Source organism: Antechinus flavipes, chromosome 2 (assembly GCF_016432865.1).
Source record: "Antechinus flavipes isolate AdamAnt ecotype Samford, QLD, Australia chromosome 2, AdamAnt_v2, whole genome shotgun sequence".
Classification (NCBI taxonomy): domain Eukaryota; kingdom Metazoa; phylum Chordata; class Mammalia; order Dasyuromorphia; family Dasyuridae; genus Antechinus; species Antechinus flavipes.
Window position 1 is genome coordinate 498,298,220 of NC_067399.1, and position 19,727 is coordinate 498,317,946.

Sequence of the window (19,727 nt, forward strand, 5' to 3'; positions counted from 1 at the left end):
CTACATGCTAGTACAGACCTCTTCCTGCTATATCATTCTCCCTCCTCAACTTCATTCCCCAGGACATCACTGGATCTCAAGCTCACCCATCCCCGGTGGTTCAACTTATGCCCTCAGATGGCTTGGAAGTCATTTCCTTACAGTCTCTGTCCAACAGACCTCAGCTCTGAGGATGTTCTAACCAGGCCTGGTAGTGCCCAAGGCCAAAGTGCCAGGTACCCAATTGTGTGTGTGTCTGAGAGAGACAGAGACAGAAAGAGACAAAAGAGAGAAACAGAGAGAGAGACAGACAGAGACAGAGAGAGAAAGAGAGAGAGACAAAAGAGAGAAACACAGAGAGAAATAGAGAGAGGAGAGAGACAGAGAGACAGAGACAGAGAGCAAGAGAGAGACAAAGAAACACAGAGTAACAGAAACACAGAAAGAGAGCAACAGAGAGAGACAGAGAGGGAGAGGGAGAGAGAGAGAGAAACATGAGACGAGAGAGACAGAGAGAGATAGAGCAACAAAAAGAGAGACAGAGACACAGAGAGACTGAGAGACAGAAAGAGAAAAATACAGAGACAGAGAAAGAGGGACAGAGAACACAAATGACCATTGGCCAATCCATTGAAAGCTGCCCAGCTGATCGTCCCTGGCTGGTGGGGGCCCTTACCCTGCATGATATCCTTCATGACCGTCTGTAGCACGACCTCTTCATATGTGTTTTCTACCAGGATGAACCTGGCAAAATCTTCAAAGATCAATTCCTGGAACCTTGGGAGCTCCTAGAGGGATGGAAAGGAGAGAGTCCAAACTGTTGGTGATGAACATAATGGAATTTTGTTGCACCTTAGAGAATAAGAATTCTGAGGCACTTGGGAAGGCTTGGCGAATCGATATGCAGTGAAGACGGCTAAATTCAAGAGAAAATTTATCCACAATTCATACAATAAAAACAACATCCAGGAAATCCACACAAAGGTACTCAGATCTATGCTGTTACCAGCTGTGACTTCAGAGGCCTGACAATGATGCTTGTCTCCTCGCCTCTTGGCAGATGAAGGGATGGATGATGTGGACAGTCAGAGGCAAGCATTTTCTCAAGTGGCCACCGTGTTGATTAGCTTTACTCAAATGTACTTTTGTTATAAGGGAAGGGTTCCATAATAGGGGGAGGAGGGGAGGGAGGATAAGGAGTGGGAGCAGAGAGAGTTATTGGGAAGTGATGGTGATAAAAGAGCACCATTAAATACTGAAAAAGAAATGAGGTCAAGTCTACACAGGGCCAGGGTTGTGTCTCAGCTCAGCAGAGCCAAGGGCCCCTACCTTGAGGCAGCACGACAGAGACAGCCTCAGTGTTTCCAAAGAACACTGTTCGGTGGTTTTATTGGGCAGAACTTGTCACTGAGCGGGCAAAGAGGAAGCAAGCCTGGGGCAGCAAGTCTCAGTGGGAAAAACCCTGGACTGAGAAGCAGGACATGTAGGGCCCGGTCCTTTGTTTATGATCAATTTGCTCTGTGATTTGGGCAAAGTGACTACATTTGTGCAAGTCTCAATTTTTTCATCTAGAAAATAATGGCACTGGCTTAGACCATCTTCAAGATTCCTTCCCACTAACATTCTAAGATGCTGTCACAGCAAATAATCTAAGATTCCATGTTTATAAAATTTCATACATTAACAAATTCAATGCCATTTTGAGGAATTGGGATAAGAGACCTCCACTCTCTGAGTCCATTTAATTTATCTTTAAAATGAAATTGAATAAGATGATTGCTAAGGTACTTTTTTAGCTTGAATTCCTAAGAGACTAGTCTCTCCCCCACTTCATACCTTACCACCCTCTTCCCCACCTAGGGTCCCTGGCTCAGGCTCTCACCGACTTGCAGGTAGGGGCTAGTTTCTTCAGCAGGAATGGGATGGTGATCTGCAACAAGGCTTCCCGGAAGAACTTCTTCCGTACTGTACTGCTATCATAGTCATATTTCTGCCAGAAACAAGAGCACTGGTTAGGGCCAAGGCAAAGGTACACGGCAGGATCTTCCACTAGGACCCGAGTGGGAGCCCCATCTCACCTTCAGCACCCGCTCCAGGATGCGCTGGATGGACTTGCACAGCTCCTCTTTGGTGGGTCCCTTTCCTAGCTCCTGGTGTAGGAGTGTCTCAAAGGTGTAGACAGCATTGTCCATTTGCTAAGGAGGGAACCACAGAGCCCATGGAGAAGATGTTACTTGGTCAGTGGGAATGACTTCCCCTCACTGCGGAAACAGTTCTATTTAACCCTTAAATTCTCTGCCTACTGATGTCCTCTGCCCACTTATTCATTCATGCTTTTCCTGGTAAGTTTCTCTGACTTCCCTCCAAGCCCTTCTACAGGAAACCTTTCTTATTCTCCTCAGCTACTATCTTTCCCTTTCAGACTACCTCCCATCTACTCTGTCATGCATCTAGTTATTTACATGTTTCCCAATGCCAAAGGCCAAACTGCCAGGTTTGTGTATGAGAGAGAGAGAGAGAGAGAGAGAGAGAGAGAGAGAGAGAGAGAGAAAAAGAGAGAGAGACAGAGAGAAGAGAAACAGAGAAAGTCAAAAAAAAAGAGACAGAGCAACAGAGAGACACAACGAGAGAGAGACAGAGGGAGAAAGATAAAGAGAAAAAGAGAGAGAAACAAAGAGAAAGAGAGAGAAAAACACAGAGACAGAGAGAGAAAGAATGGAAGCTCCGACAGGGTTGTTTTTGCCTTCTTTTAATCCTCCATGCTTAGCATAGTGACTGGCACATAGTGTTTTAGAAATACTTGTTGACTGACTAAAGTTTCCAAGTTTCTGAACCTTCTTGTCTCTTGAATATTCATATCCCTCTTCACATAGTACCTTTTACCCCTCACTCAAAATTTTGATGGGAGATAAGTAGAGATGGGTAATAAAGGATCCACATAAGAAATGCTGCTGGGGTAAACCTGGGAGACAAGATCATCACCCCCAAGTGATAGAAGGCATTGATTATGATGTTCTAATAAAGATTGCTATGTTTATACGGAGGGCTGGAGAATCAGGCTATACAAACAAATGGAAGAGAAAGTAGAGGAAAAAAGAGGAAAGAAAGCATGTTCTTGGGGAATATAAAGTCCAAGGGAAATAAAATTTCCTTAAATTGTTTTAAATGAGCATACAGAATATTCTGTGAACTTTTTCAATAAGTACATTTCCATAGAATTTGTAATCCTATATATTTTATATTTTTTATTTTATTTTATGTTTTTTCTGAGAAGAGTTCCAGAGGCTTCACCAGATTGCAAGAGGGGTTTATACAAAAAAAGGTGAAGAAGCCTTGATATAGAGCACCTCTATCAAGTCACCAGAATTTATTAATTCCTAGACTCTAAGTTCAGACCCAAGCAATCAAAACTTGCAGCTTCATAGTATCTGAGCAATTATTCCCCAAAACCCCATAATCCCAGGGGCAATGTCTAGAAAAATGTGCTTTTCTGGCTTCTGCTATGTCCCCTGTTCTCTAAGTCTTCAAATATAGGGAGGGAAAATTTGGGGGTGACTTTAGGTCTTCGAGGCACCTACCTCCCGCATGTGGATCTGGGCTCTCTGTTTGAATACAGAGGCACTGGACACATCAAACCGCTGCTGCAGACCCTCAAGCTTTAGCTGGTCCATCTTCTCATAACAACTTTGCATCTTGACTGGATGATACGCTAGCTGGGAAAGCTTCTCCATGTACTGGGAAGGCAAAGGTGATATGAATCTGATGCATTGCCCTTCCCCTGGGCAGCATCTGACCCCTCCACCACTTTGGCTGAGACATCTGTGAAGGCTGATTTGTTTCAAAATGCGACAGACACAAACCAGCAGGATCTCACCTAAAGATGAACTGAACCCCCAGAAGGTCAGTGGAAAAGGCAGTAAAGTGGTCTTGTGGATAAAATGCTAGACTTAGAGTCAGGAAGAACTGACTTCAAATGCTGTTTCAGGGACTTATTTAATATGAGACCTTGAGCCAAGTATAACTTGGGTTTGCTTTGGTTCCTTCATCTGGAGATAATAGTACTTATCATCAAGGATTGCTGAGTTTCAACTGAGATAAAATTTGTAAAGTACTTTGCAAACTTTAAAAGAAGTTCTAGCTATTGTAGCTAGATTTTAGTTTAGACACTAATTTAATTCTTTCATTTTATAGATGGGAAATGACCTAATGAAATATCTTTGTCCAAGATCATTTGGCAAGTTGGTAGCTAGGCCAGAATGAGAAATCAAATTTCATAATTTTTATTCTAATGCTTTTCTCACCATACCATAATTTTCATATCTTATACAAAAAAAAAAAAATTATCCCCTCATACCCATGTTGTGTTGTATAAGGCCCTTATCTCTCCCCACAATCCTCCCCCTGGAATCTGTAATTCTGTGTTAATAATGTGTGTTCTAAGGCTCCTTCCAGTTCTGATATTTTTTGCCTCTGTGACTCTTTCAAAAAAACCCTATTTGGTTGGTCATCTGCCAGTTATTTGAGCTTCATGGGCTTTTACCTCTCCAAGTTTATCGATTCCTCCCTCGTTGATGACATTCAGGTTCATGTCTGTGACCTCTTTGAAGAAGACATCCCTAACTTCAGTGAAGCCTTGGCTGGTGGGGATCATCAAGGCTTCCAGAATGGAGGGGATGTAAGGCTGCACGTGGTTTCGGACACAGACCTCAGCTTTGGGGAGGATAAAAGCTAGACCAAGAAAAATGAGATGGGATTTGATCAGTGTTAACAGAATAGGTGACAAAGTCAAATTCCTCCTTTGCTTGTTTCCTCCTACCCAAGTGCCAGTTACCCATCATTTCTTCACCTGGAACTACTTTAGGTGAGAGGAGGGATTCTTAACTGGGGATTCACAAGCTTGTTTTTTAAATCTGATAACAGCATTTCAAAATAATTTATTTTCTTTGTATTTTTTATGTATTTAAAGAGAATCTGAGAAAAGACTCATGGGCTTCTCATTGTAAGAGAACAGTTGTTAAGTGACATGTGTTTGCCCTGCCTTTCTTACTTCAGGGTGGATTAACTGGATATTGAATAACTAAAAAAATTAAGTGATTCTAAAACACCCTTATACCCTCCCTCTGGAATGCTTTATCTTTACACTTCCATCATAATCTTTCTTCTTTAAAAATTAATTTAATATTTTCCCATTATATTAAAAAACAGATTTTTGTACATTTGTTTTTAAAATTTTTGAGTTCTAAGTTCTTTCCCTTATCCCCACCCACAATGAAGAAACCATATGTGGACATTTCCATAAAGAAAGTTGTGAAAGAAAACATGTATCTACCACCCTAATGAAAATAAAAACCCTCAAGAAAAATTAAGGTAAAAAGAAACAGAGAAAAGAGAATGCTTCAATCTGTATTCAGACACAATCAGTTCTTTTCGGGTACATCACATTCTTCCTTAGAATGCACCCTCTCTCCAGGAAATCTTCCTTGAAACTAGAATCACACATTGTCTTTCTTGGCACAAAAAGTCCCAAAGAGTAGTAAGGTTGGGCCTGGTCTTGAGTTCACATTCTATCTCTGCTACTTACTCCCTGTGTGACAGTGGGAAAATTGCTTCTAGGCATCATGTTTCTCATCTTTAAAATAAGGAAGTTCAACCACATGCAGCTCAAGATTCCTGGTCCTATGTCTAAGGGGTCCTTAGATGCTGCAGATCTATTCCAAAGGCTTCAGGATTTTCAGGAGATGGAATGAATTGATGCAGAATTGGGAACTATAGCAAAATATCAGGATATCAAATCCGCAAAAATGATCAGCTTTTCAAAATTAGGAACTAAATGCTTTCTGGGCCTTTCAGGATTTTAATTTTGCCTCTACCACACTGCTAGTGCTTTGGTGTAAGGACCCGGGAGGGGCAAGGATGGGATGGGGGGTCTGCGGACAGGGCTCACGGCAGTCGTGCCTTCACAACCAGCGGTACCTCGGATTTTGCTGGCCAGGTGCTCTTTGGAGGTGATAATCTGGTCCATATCTGTGCGGATAGCGCTTTCCATGGCTGGCCTGGCCATCTCACACTTGGCGGCCACAGCCTCAAAGTGGGCTTGGGTCTGCTCGTAGACCATCCTGTACACAGCATCGGAGATCTAGGGGAACGAAACAGCCGTCACTATTCCTCTCCGAGAACTGCCTTAGAGATTCCCTTTTCTGTGTCTACACGGAGGGGAAGGTGCTCTCTAGTCTATAAAGAGAATCCTCTTGGCCCGAGATTTTGTTTCCAGCGGATCCCACGGAGCCCTGCCCTGCATCCTCCACAGTTCCCTATTATACATCCTCGTACAATCCTGTGCTCTCTAGGGTGAAGTGACACAACGAAGTCTCCAACCTTGCCTCTCTACGGGTTTATTATCTGATTAGGTCAAGCTGCTTATTGCACAAAGCCCCGAGGCAACCTAGTCACAGACTCCCAGGCTGGCGGAAAGGCAACAGCCTGGAAAAAGGTCCACCAGGGCAAGGAGGATAGAGGGAATAAGAGAAGGGTTGGGTTTTCATCATTTGGAGGTGAGAGAAGCCTTTAGGGAGCTCCTCCCCAGCAGTCCCATTCAGAGAGGCAAGACCCTGCAAGTCACTTTGGGGTTACCACTTGCTTTGTGCCCACCTGTATCCACTGCCTTTGCCTCTCCTGGGGTTTGCCTTTCATTCGGGGACTTATCACACTCTTCAGTTCAGGTCCCAGCTCCTCCATCACTAGGTTGCTCAAGATCTGGATAGAAAGGAGCAAAGACCCAGAGAGACAGACAAAGAGAGAAAGATGGTCAGAGAATGTTAGGATTTCCTCAAAGTGCTCCTTCCTGGCTTTCCAGGCTTCTTATACTTCCCTCTCGTCCATAGGCCATATATTATCTAGCACATCTGCCTTCTTGGCCATTCTTCACATGTGATTCTCCATCTTCTGACTCAGACTTTTGCACAGGCTGCCCCCCATCCCTCGATTTCTCTCTTCCTGTACCCTCACCTACTGGCTTCCCTGCTTCCTTTTAAGAAAACACGAATCCCACCTTCTGCGGGTCTTTTCTGGTTTCCCTCACTCCTAGTGCCTTCCCTTTGAGATTTCCTTCTGTCTGCTTTGTAAATATGGGTAATCAGGTGGCACAGAGGATAGAGAGATGGGTTTGGAGTCAGGAGGACTTCTTTTTCTATGTTCAAATATGGCCTCAGACACTTTCTAGCTGAGCATATTATTTAATTCTGTTTGCCTCAGTTTTCCCATCTGTACAATAAACTGGAGAAGGAAATAACAAACCACTCCAGTATCTCTGCCAAGGAAACCCCAAGTGGAGGGTTACGAAAAGTTGGACACAATTGAAAAATGACTGAACAACAATAACTTTGTTGATATCTTGTTTGCACATAATTTATTATTTGCATGTTGCCTCCCAATTAGAATTAAGCTTCTTGAGGGAAGGGACCTTTTATTTATTTGTATGTTTTGCCTTTCTTTGTATCTCCAAACCCAGTGCCTGGTACATATTAATAAATGCTTGATAAGTGCTTAATAAATGTTTGATTTATGACTGAAGCTCAAATTGACCTGCTAAGCTGGACCCCTCACTATACATTCACTTCAATTCATTCAAAATCTTGGAATCATCATTCTTGGATTTTTCCTTCTCTGACATCTTCCACATCTTATGAACTCCTTCCCGTTGCTTCTACCTCTTCAATTTTTGATACATTTGGTCTCTTCTTTCTCTCCAACCTCCTTATCACCTTAATTCAGGATTCCTCTCACTTGGGACTATTGCAACTGCCTTTGAGTCAGACTCCTGCATTCTGGGGTTTCCTCCCCCCAAACCAATTTATACAGGCTACCAAATTTGCTTCTCCTAATTTGTTGTTGGTCTTCAGTCATTCTTTGTGGTCCCATTTGGGGTTTTCTTAGCAAAGATCCTGGAGGGGGTTTGCCATTTCCATCACCAGATCACTTTATAGATAGAGAAACTGAAGCAAGCAGGGTTAAGTGACTTGCCCAGGATCATGCAGCTAGTAAGTGGCTAGTAAGGCCACATTTGAACTCAGGAAGATGAATCTTCTTGACTCCATCCACTCTCTATCTACTGGATCACCTAGCTGCCCTAATTCTATTAATAATGTAGAATAAAGAAATAATTCTCCTTCTCAGAAATCTCCGGTGGCTTCTCACTATCTTCTTTCTTGCCCCAAGCTGCCTTTTTAGCTTCATCTCACATGACTCCCTTTCATGTGTCACACAACCACAGAATTTTAGATTTGGAAAGGACCTCAACAACTCTATTCCTACTGTACATCCCAAAAAGAAGAATCCCTGCTACAACACACGCAATCAACAGTCACCCAACCTCTGCTTAAACACCAGACCAAAGAGGGTTCTGCTCCATCCCAACCCCATCCCTCAAAGTGGCCCATGAAGCCCCAGTCATAGGAAGCACCTCTCTCCCTCTCTCTCTTTCTCTCTCTCTCTCTCCCCCTCTTTTTTTTTTGCTGAGGCAGTTGGGGTTAAGTCACTTGCCCAGGGTCACATAGCTAGGACGTGTTAAGTGTCTGAGGCTGGATTTGAATTCGGGTCCTCCCGACTTCAGGGCTGGTGCTCTATGCACTGCGCCCCCTAGCAGCCCTGGAAGCACCTTCTAACACCCCACCTAAATCTGCCTCTTGGTACCCTCTCCCCCCTCAGTGCCCCTGGTCCTTCCCCCTGGGGGAAGTAGGATCGCTCTAATTCTGGCTCCACATGACGGCCTTTCATGTTTGAATTCAGTGATAGTGTCTGAGTCTCTGCCGGGCTCTGCCCCCCTGTTTCTCGTGCAACACAGGCCCTAGGCCACCTGCCGTCCCGGCCGCCCGCCTCTGGCTTAGCAACACCCTCCCTAACCTCAGGTCCCCAAGAAGTGCACAAAAGAACCAGGTGTGCTCGAGCAGGCCGAGCACGGCCCGAGCAAGGCCCGAGCAGGCCAAGCAAGGCCCGAGCAAGGCCCGAGCAAGGCCCGAGCAAGGCCGAGCAAGGCCCGAACAAGGCCCGAGCAAGGCCCGAACAAGGCCCGAGCAGGCCGAGCAAGGCCCGAGCAAGGCCCGAGCAAGGCCCGAGCAAGGCCCGAGCAAGGCCCGAGCAAGGCCTGAGCAGGCCGAGCAAGGCCCGAGCTAGGCCCGAGCAAGGCCCGAGCAGGCCGAGCAAGGCCCGAGCAAGGCCCGAGCAAGGCCCGAGCAAGGCCCGAGCAGGCCGAGCAAGGCCCGAGCAAGGCCCGAGCAAGGCCGAGCAGGCCGAGCAAGGCCCGAGCAAGGCCTGATAAGGCCCGAGCAGGCCGAGCAAGGCCCGAGCAAGGCCCGAGCAAGGCCCAAGCAAGGCCCGAGCACGGCCCGAACACGGCCCAAGCAGGCCGAGCAAGGCCTGAGCAAGGCCTGAGCAAGGCCCGAGCAAGGCCCGAGCAAGGCCCAAGCAAGGCCCAAGCAAGGCCTGATAAGGCCCGAGCACCCCTCCTGGGAGCCTTACTGCTTCCCAGACCACACGGGCCGCAAAAAAGCCCTGGCTTTCAGCCAAGCTGCGACCGAGGCGCGCTTCCCCGGGCTGGTGAAGCTCAGCTTTGAAGCCCAGACTTTTCATTCACCACATTACAACTCTGGTCCCATCCAGGCCCGCGCTCTGCCCTGCTAACGGTCTCTTGGCCCTGTGTGTCTGTCTCTCTTCCAGCGCATGTGCTGGCCGTGCCCTCCAGGTGGTGAACACCAGCGCCAGGGGCCCGACACCGAGCACAGACCCCGTGGGGCTCACGGGACTCCTCACCAAGCTGATGGCAAACCAGCAACGCCTGTGTTTCGCTCCCGCCATTCTTCCCACTTCAAAATCCACCCTGCGCCTCTCCCAGTGAGTCCTGCCCCCAGGGCCTCACCTGCACCTCGTTTCCACAGAGCATCTCCCAGGTGCCGTACTGCTCCTTGGACTGCCGGTACATGCGGATGGCGTCGGTGAACGCTGGGCCCTCCACCTTGGAATCCTCGGGAATGCCTGTGCAGGAGAGGGAGAGTCAGCTGGAGCGGTGGAGGAGCCCTCCTTGGGCTCCGTCCTACAGGCTGAGAGAGTGGGGAGAGGGGCTCCAGGATGCAAATCCGTGAGAGCCCCCCGGGCTACTGCTGTTTCCCTAATCCTACCTATGGTATCCGCCAAGCTTCAGCCTTCTCCTGTCCCACCCATCCAGGTAGTGGGCACATGCTCGCTGGGGCCCCTGCAGAGCCCCCAGAGCAGACATCCTTTCCCGCTTCCTTCCCTGTCCCAAAGAACCCAGAGCCTCCAGGGGCAAGCTTGCTGTCCACAGGACTACCCCACTGAGCCGGTCGGGCCTTTGAGGAAGAGCCCTCCTTTTCCCATCGTGAGGGAATCTCTGGGCCGAAAGCTAAGAAGCCCAAGAACACAGGAAAGGCAGGAAGTTGCCAAACCCAACCTAGGGGAGAGAGTGGTTAAAAAGAAAACCAAATAAGGCTCTGGCTGAGTCATCACCAACACATGGTCAGAAAGCCACATGCAAAAGGAACGAGAGGAAAAGGGGAAACACGCATTGTGCTTCAGAACCCTCAACTCCCACTGAGATTACTGCAAAGTGATTCAACACCCCCACAGCCAGCATCACCAGCCCCAGCTCAAAAAAGGTCCCCTGAGTTCTGGGGCTATGACTATCTGCCACCCACCATCTCTCCTCCCCAAAGGGTCCTCCTCTCTGTCCTTCCCCCACCCCTCCCATCCCCCATCGAAGCAGAACCGTAGCGGGAGGCTGACTGAGCCCAGCTGTGTTGGCAAGGAACCGCTGGATTCCTGCACTGTGGGAACCACCAGCTAGAGAAGGTTCAGGAGTGGGCGAGCTGGCATCCCCGGCCTGGCAGCAGAGTCCCAGATGCCCCAGGCCCCTGGCCAGGCCCAGCAGAGGGAGGTGGGGCAGAGATGGGGAGAACCATTTCTGGGGATGGGTGCCAAACAGCCCCCTGTGATTCTTCTTGGTGAAAGGGAAAAAGCAAGTGAGCGAAGTGGCAAAAATAATAATAGCAATCAGCAAAATGATTTACATGCACTACCTAGTTTGAGAGATAGACCTGGTTTTTCAGGCTTCCAGATTCTGAAACAGAGGTGGGGGAGACAGCCATCCTGTCCCCCTTGTGCCCAAGGTTTGCTTCAGGTTCAGGCACGGTGCTGGATAGCTCCCTTTTTCTAACCTGCTCTGAGTGCTGGGAGTGAGGGAGGCAGGGCTCAGGACAGTGCCAACCTCAGATCCCAATCCTGCTGCTATAGGCTCCTCTCAATCTGGTTCAGCTGAAGCAGAATGAGTGTCTCCCGGAAAGGGGACCTGGCTCAGTTTCCAGCCAATGCAATTTCATTAAGGAAAGCAGCCAAGTAGGATATAAAGAATACTGAATCAAGAGTCAAAAGACCAGGGCCCTAACGAGGAATATATTGTACACAGCAACAGCAAGATTGTGTGATAATCAGCTGTGAAAGACTTGGTTCTTTTCAGAGGCTCAGTGATTCCAGGTAATCCCAATAAACTTTGGATGGAAACCGCCATCTGCATCCAGAGAGACAATTATGGAGATGCTAGGTTCACTTTTTTCCCCCTCTTGTGGTTTTTCCTTTTTGTTCTGATTTATTTCTCCCAACATGATTCATAAAGAAACATGTATTAAAAATTAATGTACATGTATAACCAGAAAACAAACAAACAAACAAACAAAAAGACCAGGGCCCTGGTTCTGCCATTGTTTGTGATCTTGGACGAGACACTTGACCCTCTTTGAGGCTCAGTTTCCACATTTATAAAAACAACGAGGCTAGACTAAGGGATCTCTAAGAACTCTTCTATCTTTAATATGCTATAATCCTTTATCATACACACACTTTTTCCTAAGGCTGAAGCAGTGTGGAACCCATGGGGTGGATCTCCCTTAATGCCCAATAACTGTGGCTTATTGAAGTGAGAATCAAAGCCCCAAATCTGAGGGTAGAGATGAGAGGAAAAGCAATCAGATTTTACTAGCATGATGAAATGTTGCCTGTATGTTTGGTGGGTTTTATTTTCCATGTGAATCTGTGATTTTATTGTTACAGAGAATCCCTGTGAAGAAATTTCCTATATCAATGCAGATCTGCAACTGTCCTATAATTCCATAGTCTTAGAGCATTACCTGGGCTGGAGAGGTTAAATGACTTGTCCAGCATCCCACAGTCAATCTCAGTATGTAAAAGAGGCAGGAAATAAAACCAGAGCTTTTGACTCTTGGTTTCCTGTCCCCTGGGTCATGTAGTGTCTCACTGGCATATCATTATATACAAATCCATATATTTAAATTGTGTGCTTGAAAAGCTTAGAATCCAAGTAGGATTAAAAAAAAAAAAATCAGATACATGTATCAGTACATCCAATAAGTAGAGCCAGTAAAGGAAGGGGCCTTAGGCTGCTCACCAAATCAGGAAGAGTCCTGGAGACAAGGGGCATCAAGGACACCACATAGCACCCTCTCCCTTCCCTCCCTTCCCCCCCTCCCCAGTTTCCCTGGAACTTATAAAGAAATGAAGTTGTGGTTTTCTGGCTTCTTGATTCTTAATTCCTTTTCCCCCTAGGTCTCCTATTTCATCCAGAGCCATCTCCAGTCATCCTGATCCTTATCTTGCCACTGGGCCCAGATGGTTCTGGAGAGGAAGGTGAGGCAGGTGACTTTACCCAGTCCTCCCTCACTTAAATTTACTTGGCATGTCACAGCATCACCTCCCTGATGTCATGGTCCTTTTTGAGAACAATGACAAAACAACAAAAACAAACAAAAAGCTAGGGGTTTGTCTTCCTTATCCCCCCAAGATTGGTCTCATCCCTGATCTACTGGCAGAAGGAATGGAAAACTCATAAATTATCCTTCTTATATGGCTTAACTGCAACACTTATACCAGCTGTTCTCTATAAATCCCTACTGAACTACACTAGGTTTTTTCTTTAATATTTTACTTTTCCCCAATTACAAGTAAAAACAATTTCACAAACATTTGTTTTTAAGGAGATTTTGAGGTCCAAATTCTCTCTTGCTTTCTCTCCCCACTGAGAAAGGCAAGCAATTTGATGTAAGTTATACATGTGCAGTCATGTAAGACTATTTCCATGTTAGTCACTGAACTGCATTTGTAACAAAGAATAAGTTAAGCGAAATCAATTGAGGGAATGCCCATATCTAAAAGAGTTGGCAAGAGAGTAGGGGAATTGAAGAGAAGCATTGTCAGAGAAGATAGAGAAAGACAATGCTGAGGTATGCTATTAGTGTGTTGTCTCTGGCTGGGAGCTCAGAGCTAAAGAGAACAAAGAGTCAAAATGAGAGAATGAGAGACTTAGAGATTAAGAAAGAGAAACAGAGAGTAAGAATAGGGTGTGTGTGTATAAAAGAGAGAGAGAGAAAAGAAAGAGAGAGGGACAGAGACAGAGAATTTATTTGGAGTGGAATGCAAGCAAATCTGATTTTTTCTCTTTTACTCAATAATTTCCCCATTCCTTTTCTTTAGGGAGAGCCCACATTTCTAGAGTAGGGGTTTTTAACCAGGAGTTTCCAGAGAAATTGTTCTATAAGGGGTTTCATGAATAGATTTTGGTTGGAGAGGGTGTCTAAATCTGGATCTATCTTTAGATAAAATTGGCTTCCTGTGCAATCCTATTTGTTTTATTTTATGTATTTAAAAACATGACTCTAAGGAGTCAATGGCTTCAACAGACTGCCAAAGGGCTTTATGACACAAAAGAAGAACCCCTTGCTCTAGAATCTCTACCCCCCAACCCCACTCCACACACACTGTGAAGACTAGCAACTATGGGGTCTATCAATATAGCCTCATCAATATTATTCTAGCCCAGAATGTTCCACACCCAAGTAATCAGAAACACCGATTAGTTTTACCCTGTCATCAAAAAAAGAGGAAATCCCGAGCCACAACATCAAAGCTTTCTTCTTCAAGGTTACCCAACTAATGAGAACCAGAACTAGTTTTAATAATAATAAAACTAGTAATTTAGTTTTATTCCATGCTTTATTGCCTACAAAGCTATTTCCTCACAATTATCCTGTGTAGCTGGTAGTGCAAGAACCTATCATCCCTATATTGTAGATGAAAGAAAGGTAAGATAACGTAGCAGGGCTGGAGAGTTAGCCTTAAAGTCAGGAAGGCCCTACGGTTCAAGTACTGGCTCTAACCATACTATATTAATTATGGTAAGTACAGATGTACACACAGATGATATACATTTACACAAATACATATAGTAAGTATAGACAATAAGCAAGTCATTTAACCTTTCAGTGATTCAGGAAAATAATTGTCAGAAGTTGACAATCTGAATTGGTGGAGGGAGTTTTCCACAGTAGGAGTTCCCTATGTCAGTGAAATAAAAGGTTCAGATCCTGCCCCCCCCCCCAGGTCCTCTTCCCTTAGGGGAAAAAAATTATGGATGAGGACATTGGAAGTCAGAGGTGTAGAAGCTCAGCATAAGATGGTATTCATCTAGTAAGTGACAGAATGGCAAAATAACCCAGTTTTCTCCAATGCTACTCGTCCTTTGTCCTCTGAGTATCACTGAGCATCTGCCCACTTTAATTGGTGAAACAACAATTACTTAATAAAACCTACTATGCTCTCAGCCCTGAGAGAAAAAAAATTATAATCCCTTCGACATATATAGCGATTTATAATCTAACAAAATATATCCACACACATTTTCCCATCTGTGAGACAGAACAGTAATGGTTCTATTCAAAAGTACTTGGGTTTTACAGATGAAGAAATTAACAGTCAATGACTCGCCCAAGAGGACACAGCTAGTAAATGGAAGAAATAGGGCCAAAACCCTGGTTTCCTAACTGCTGGTTCTTTCCCTAGCAGCCTTTCACATACAAATACAGGATGTTTTGTACAAAGAGGCAAGGCTCATTGGTCAGCATGGTGTTTCTTGATTTCATAATCAACTCAATGAGCTATTCTGGTAAAGGGGAAATAATGGCATCATTCATCTAAAGTGAAGATAATCCAAAATTATTTCTATTGAGCTTCGGGATGAATTCTGGTTTCTCCTCAACAGATTTCTCTTCTCATTTAGATTTTATCTAAGTAAGGAAGCAGAATAGTGTAGTAAATAGACCAACTGGACCTGGAGTCAGAGACCTGAATTCAAACTCCAGCTCTAACACTTAAGTTATATAAGGCAAATTAGTCATAATTTATAGTCATATCTGTAAAATGGATATAATCAATGTTGTATAATGACCACTTTACAGAGTTGTGGTGAGGAAAGCATTTTGTAGACTTTTAAGCATTGACACGATTTCATTGTCAAATGGTTGATAATTTAATTTCCTTGTTTATCTCTCTTGACAATGTCAATTTTAAGTTTTGCTTTTTCTCATCACATAATTTCAATTCTTGCTTTTTTGTGAATAATCTGATGCAAAGAAAAATTTGTTCTAGCCTATTCTTTTTATTCCATGTCTTCATCTTTTAGACTTGTTTCTTGTACACAGCTAATTGTTGTTTTTTTCATTTATTCTCTCATTCTTTTGTTTTATTGGATTGTTTAATTCATTCATACTTAAAGTTATGATGGTCAGGCTTGTGTTTTAATTTTTATTCCTGTCTTTTTTTTTTTTTAATTACAATTTTGTCCTTCTGCTTATGCTTCTTTGAAACTAGTCTATTTCTAGAGACTATCTCTTCTACTCTATTCCTTTCTTCTCTCATCTTCTTTCCTCTTCTTTTCTTTTTATCCTCCTCTTTTCTAGTCCAAGTAAGTATGTGGTTCAAACCTTTTCCTCCTCTCTAATGGCTTATTTTAAAAAGCATTCTTTTTTGCTGAATGCTTTTCCAAGAATTTTTCCTTTGTTCTGTCCTCCTTTTTACCTCTCTTCTAATCTATTCTGAATTCTTTCTGCTTTACAGAACCTTCTTTTACTTGTTCCTTCTTTATTCCGTCTGGCCTTCATGAGGGTAAAGTTTCTGAAATTTAAAATTTTACCGTCTTTATTTCATTTCTAAGTTATTGCATATATATAGATATTTTCTCTCTAATTTTTGGTGTGTCTCACTCTTAGAAATAGCTATTCATTAAGGAAGCAATGATAAACGGAAGCAATGATATAAGAATCACTCTGTGTCTCAAATCCTAGTATCTCTTGTCTTTTCCACGATCATGTCCAATTCCCAAGGATAGGCTGTCCTATTTCTGGTGTTATGACCCCTTATGTCATCCCAAATTGTCCCCTTACCCTGTGTCCTGGCTACTACTGAAGGCTTCTATATCTCCTCTTCCATAGGTTTGGAGTCACAGAATTTGAGAATCTGAAGGGACCTTGGCAGCTATTTAAACCATCCATACTTAAAAGAATCCTCACTATTAAGTCTTAACATGTAGTCACTCAGCCTTTACTTAAGATACTTGTAGCAATTTTTTCTTTAATATTCATTTTAAAATTTTCAGTTTTAAATTCTCTCCATTTCTCCAGTGCTTTTTTCCACTCGGGAGAAGGCAAGCAATATAATAACCATTATACATGTGAAGTCATGCAAAGCATTTTCATAATAACTATGTTGCAAAAAAAAAAAAAAAGAAAAAGAAAAAGAAAATTGCGTGGAAAAAACGTGCTTCAATCTGCTCATCAATTCTTTCTCTAGAGATGGGTAGCATTTTTCATCATGAGGCCTTTGGCGCAGGAATGTATCAAATAGTTCCTGTGTTAAAGATCCATATCATTGGTGACTAGAATACTCCTTTTTGGGTTGCAGCTTGAGTTCATTTGCTTTTTGGAATATCCTATTCCATTTCTTCCTTTGATTTCTCATGACTGAGAAGTAAACCTTAGGATAGTCTAACTGGCAATCCTTCATATTTAAAAGTCTTTTTTCCTAGGTGACTATAAAATTTGTTTTTTGTTATTGAAATTGAAATTGTTTAAAGCATGGTTTTTGTTTTTGTTCTGATGCCACCTGATCATTGAATTTATCACTGCTTTGTTGTCGATAACAGTTCTAGACAGTTTTCTTGCATTATGATATTTATACTTTTTAATCAGTCAAATTCTTCTGGGAGAGCTATAGTCCTCATATTATTGTTTGTATATATCCTCACTTCAAGGTCAATGACTTTAAATTACATAGAATACATGTGTTTATTTGTTTAACATGGCTGACTTTTTTTCTTCTGCTTCTGTGTTCTAAATCAGTTCTTTTCTCTTTCAGACCTTCTATTTTCTTTGAAAGAAAATCTCTCAAATCTAAGTTCTGCTGAGCTCTAATTTCTAATATAATTTCACTTCTAATATTATCTAAAATTTTATTTTTCTTTTAACCCATTCTAGAGGTTTTTTCCCCTAATTTTTTCATGATTTCTGGATAGTCTGTAAGCATTGTCATTTTGACCAAGGAACTTAGGTCCATTTTTCTTCATAAAATAACCAATTATTATTGTTTTATTCATTCTTCTTTCTATCTTCACAAGCCTTTCAAGTCGGCTTATCTACTTTCAGGCTGAAAGACTCAAAGTCCAAAGGACAAATCATTGTCTCCATTTTCACTCCTCATTTTGTTGTCCTTTCCTCTTCTACCTTCCACAGTTGCATGGGTCCCAAAAGCTGCACTCTGAAGCAGCAGGATATGAAGTTCTTTGTACTGCCTGTGTCTACCACATAGAGTGGCTTAGAGACTGGAGTAGGGGCACTGAAGTTTTTATTTCATAGGGGCTTTTTTGTGGTTTCGCTTTATTTATTTTTACCTTTTGGAAGTTTCTGTCTCTTGAGGCTTCAACTTGAGCACAGTTTCTTTTTCTGAGGTTTTTGAGTTGCCAAAGTTTGTAGAAAACAACCATTTCACCCCATACCAAGCACATGACCAGACCCATAGATGTACGTGCTATATGGATGTGAGATCACTATCATTATTATACGTTACCATTAACATATTTGCATTCTCCAAGAATCTGAACTGACAGAAAGATAAAATATACCAGATGCCTGTTGAAGGGCAGGGAAAAAACAACCTTGGGTGAAAAATCTGCCCTGGATATGCTTTTGAGGAGGGAATTCATCCAGAATGTGACTATATAACCACTGAGACTACTTTCCTTGGGTCACAAATTGCCTCAAGGACCTTCTCCATTTCAGAGGCTGGGAGTCTATTCTTACACCCATGTTACCAGACTGAGGGCAGAAAGGTCATAGACTCCTGGGAGAGATCTCATAGATTATCTAATCTATTGCATCAGTTTCTAGAAGAAGGAACTGAAGTTCCAAGAGGGAAAGTTTCACGTAGTAGGAAAGTAGGCAGGTAGAATCTAGGCCATCTGATCCAAATCTACTGCTCTCCATTACGCTTCTGTGTCAGAACAAAGGGTCAGCAGCCCCGTCTTGGTTCCCCAGTCTTATGCTGAGCTCTTAAACAGTGACTGGCCCCAAGGAGTCTCTGGACAGACCTGTTGGATTTGAGAGATGGTTCCAGCTCTAACTTGCCTGGTGACATCACCCCATTTGGGAACCTGGATGATCACTCCCTAACTTCCCTAGCATAAAAGGTAGCAGATCACTGGGGACTCTGCGTAGAGGGAGGGGACAAGGTGCAGAATTTCCACCTGTGTCACATCTTGGTCCCCAGCCTCCCACTTCTCACGGCCCAGCCTTTAAAACAGCAGGCCCTCCATCCTCACAAGGTCCTGCCGTTCTCAGCGTCCTCCTCACTCAGTGCTAGGCTCACAACACCGGCAAAGGGCTAGAGATTGCCTGCCAGGTCTGTTTTCCCCCGGAGCACTCTAGACTCGAGAGCACAGCTGGTTTCAGTTGTCCGAAGCATCTCCTGAGACCAGAATGACGCTTATCGCACAGATGGTAACAGTGAAGAAAAGAACGGTATCCACTTTACCCACTACATGCATCCTAGAGAGTGATGGCCTTGGGAACAGCCAGGCAGCTTGGGCTGGATGCTGCTCGACAGCTGTTCTTCTCAAGGCCCCGAAATCTACCTCAGTTCAGAGGTGAAGAAGGAGGGGAAGGGTCCGGGGTGTATGCTCAATGTAGGCAGCTAGAATCCCAGCAGGCTGCTGGACCGTGGCGTCTGAAACGTGGCACTCCCAGCCCAGACCCTGCTCCTTCTCCTCCCATGCTCCACTAGCCCCCAGGGGAACAGCTGAACAGACGGCTTTTTGTGGGGTGGGCAACGTGCCCAGCTCAAGGTGGCAGAACCAATTCAGATGTGATTGATGATCTGCTTCTCACCAAGGAGCCCTTTAAATCCTCCCGCTGCCCCCCTGCTTCCAAATTCCAGCCCAGCCTGGACTCAAGAAGTAGCTTTTGAACTGGCCGAGAGATTAGGGAGGACGGGGTGGGGTGATATGTAAATGCCCGGAGTCCAGGGCCTTGTGCCAGGACCCAACCCTGTCAAGTCTGTTCCCAGCCTGCAGAGACATGCAAGGTGTAACCTGTGTTGGGGCATGCCATAACAGGAGGGGGATGGGAGAGCGGGGAGCTCATCGGTGCGCCTCTGAAGCATATGAGCTCACCTCTAACTCTCGGCCATCCTCCAGGTTTGTAGATTTAAAGTTTAACCCCCTCCCAGAACCCCAGGACACTGGAAAGTCCAAGAGCTCAGGCCATGACTGGGCCCTCTGCGCCGGGAAGGAGACTGCGATCCTAGAAGTCACTGGGAAAATTAATAAAATCACGGAATCTCGGCACTAG

The 19,727-nt window shown here is 44.2% G+C and overlaps 1 protein-coding gene across 1 annotated transcript in view; it reads right to left on the reverse strand.

Annotated features, from left to right (window-relative positions):
• The window catches only part of NIBAN2 (niban apoptosis regulator 2), a 97,617-nt gene that overhangs the window by 4,401 nt on the left and 73,489 nt on the right, over nt 1-19,727 (reverse strand). Inside the window, exons 6-13 of the mRNA XM_051980031.1 lie at nt 9,890-10,005; nt 6,628-6,732; nt 5,953-6,115; nt 4,520-4,707; nt 3,558-3,713; nt 2,058-2,174; nt 1,862-1,969; nt 656-767 (exon numbers count right to left, since the gene is read on the reverse strand). Coding sequence (XP_051835991.1) covers nt 656-767; nt 1,862-1,969; nt 2,058-2,174; nt 3,558-3,713; nt 4,520-4,707; nt 5,953-6,115; nt 6,628-6,732; nt 9,890-10,005 — 1,065 coding nt within the window. The remainder of the gene's footprint in view (nt 1-655; nt 768-1,861; nt 1,970-2,057; nt 2,175-3,557; nt 3,714-4,519; nt 4,708-5,952; nt 6,116-6,627; nt 6,733-9,889; nt 10,006-19,727) is intronic.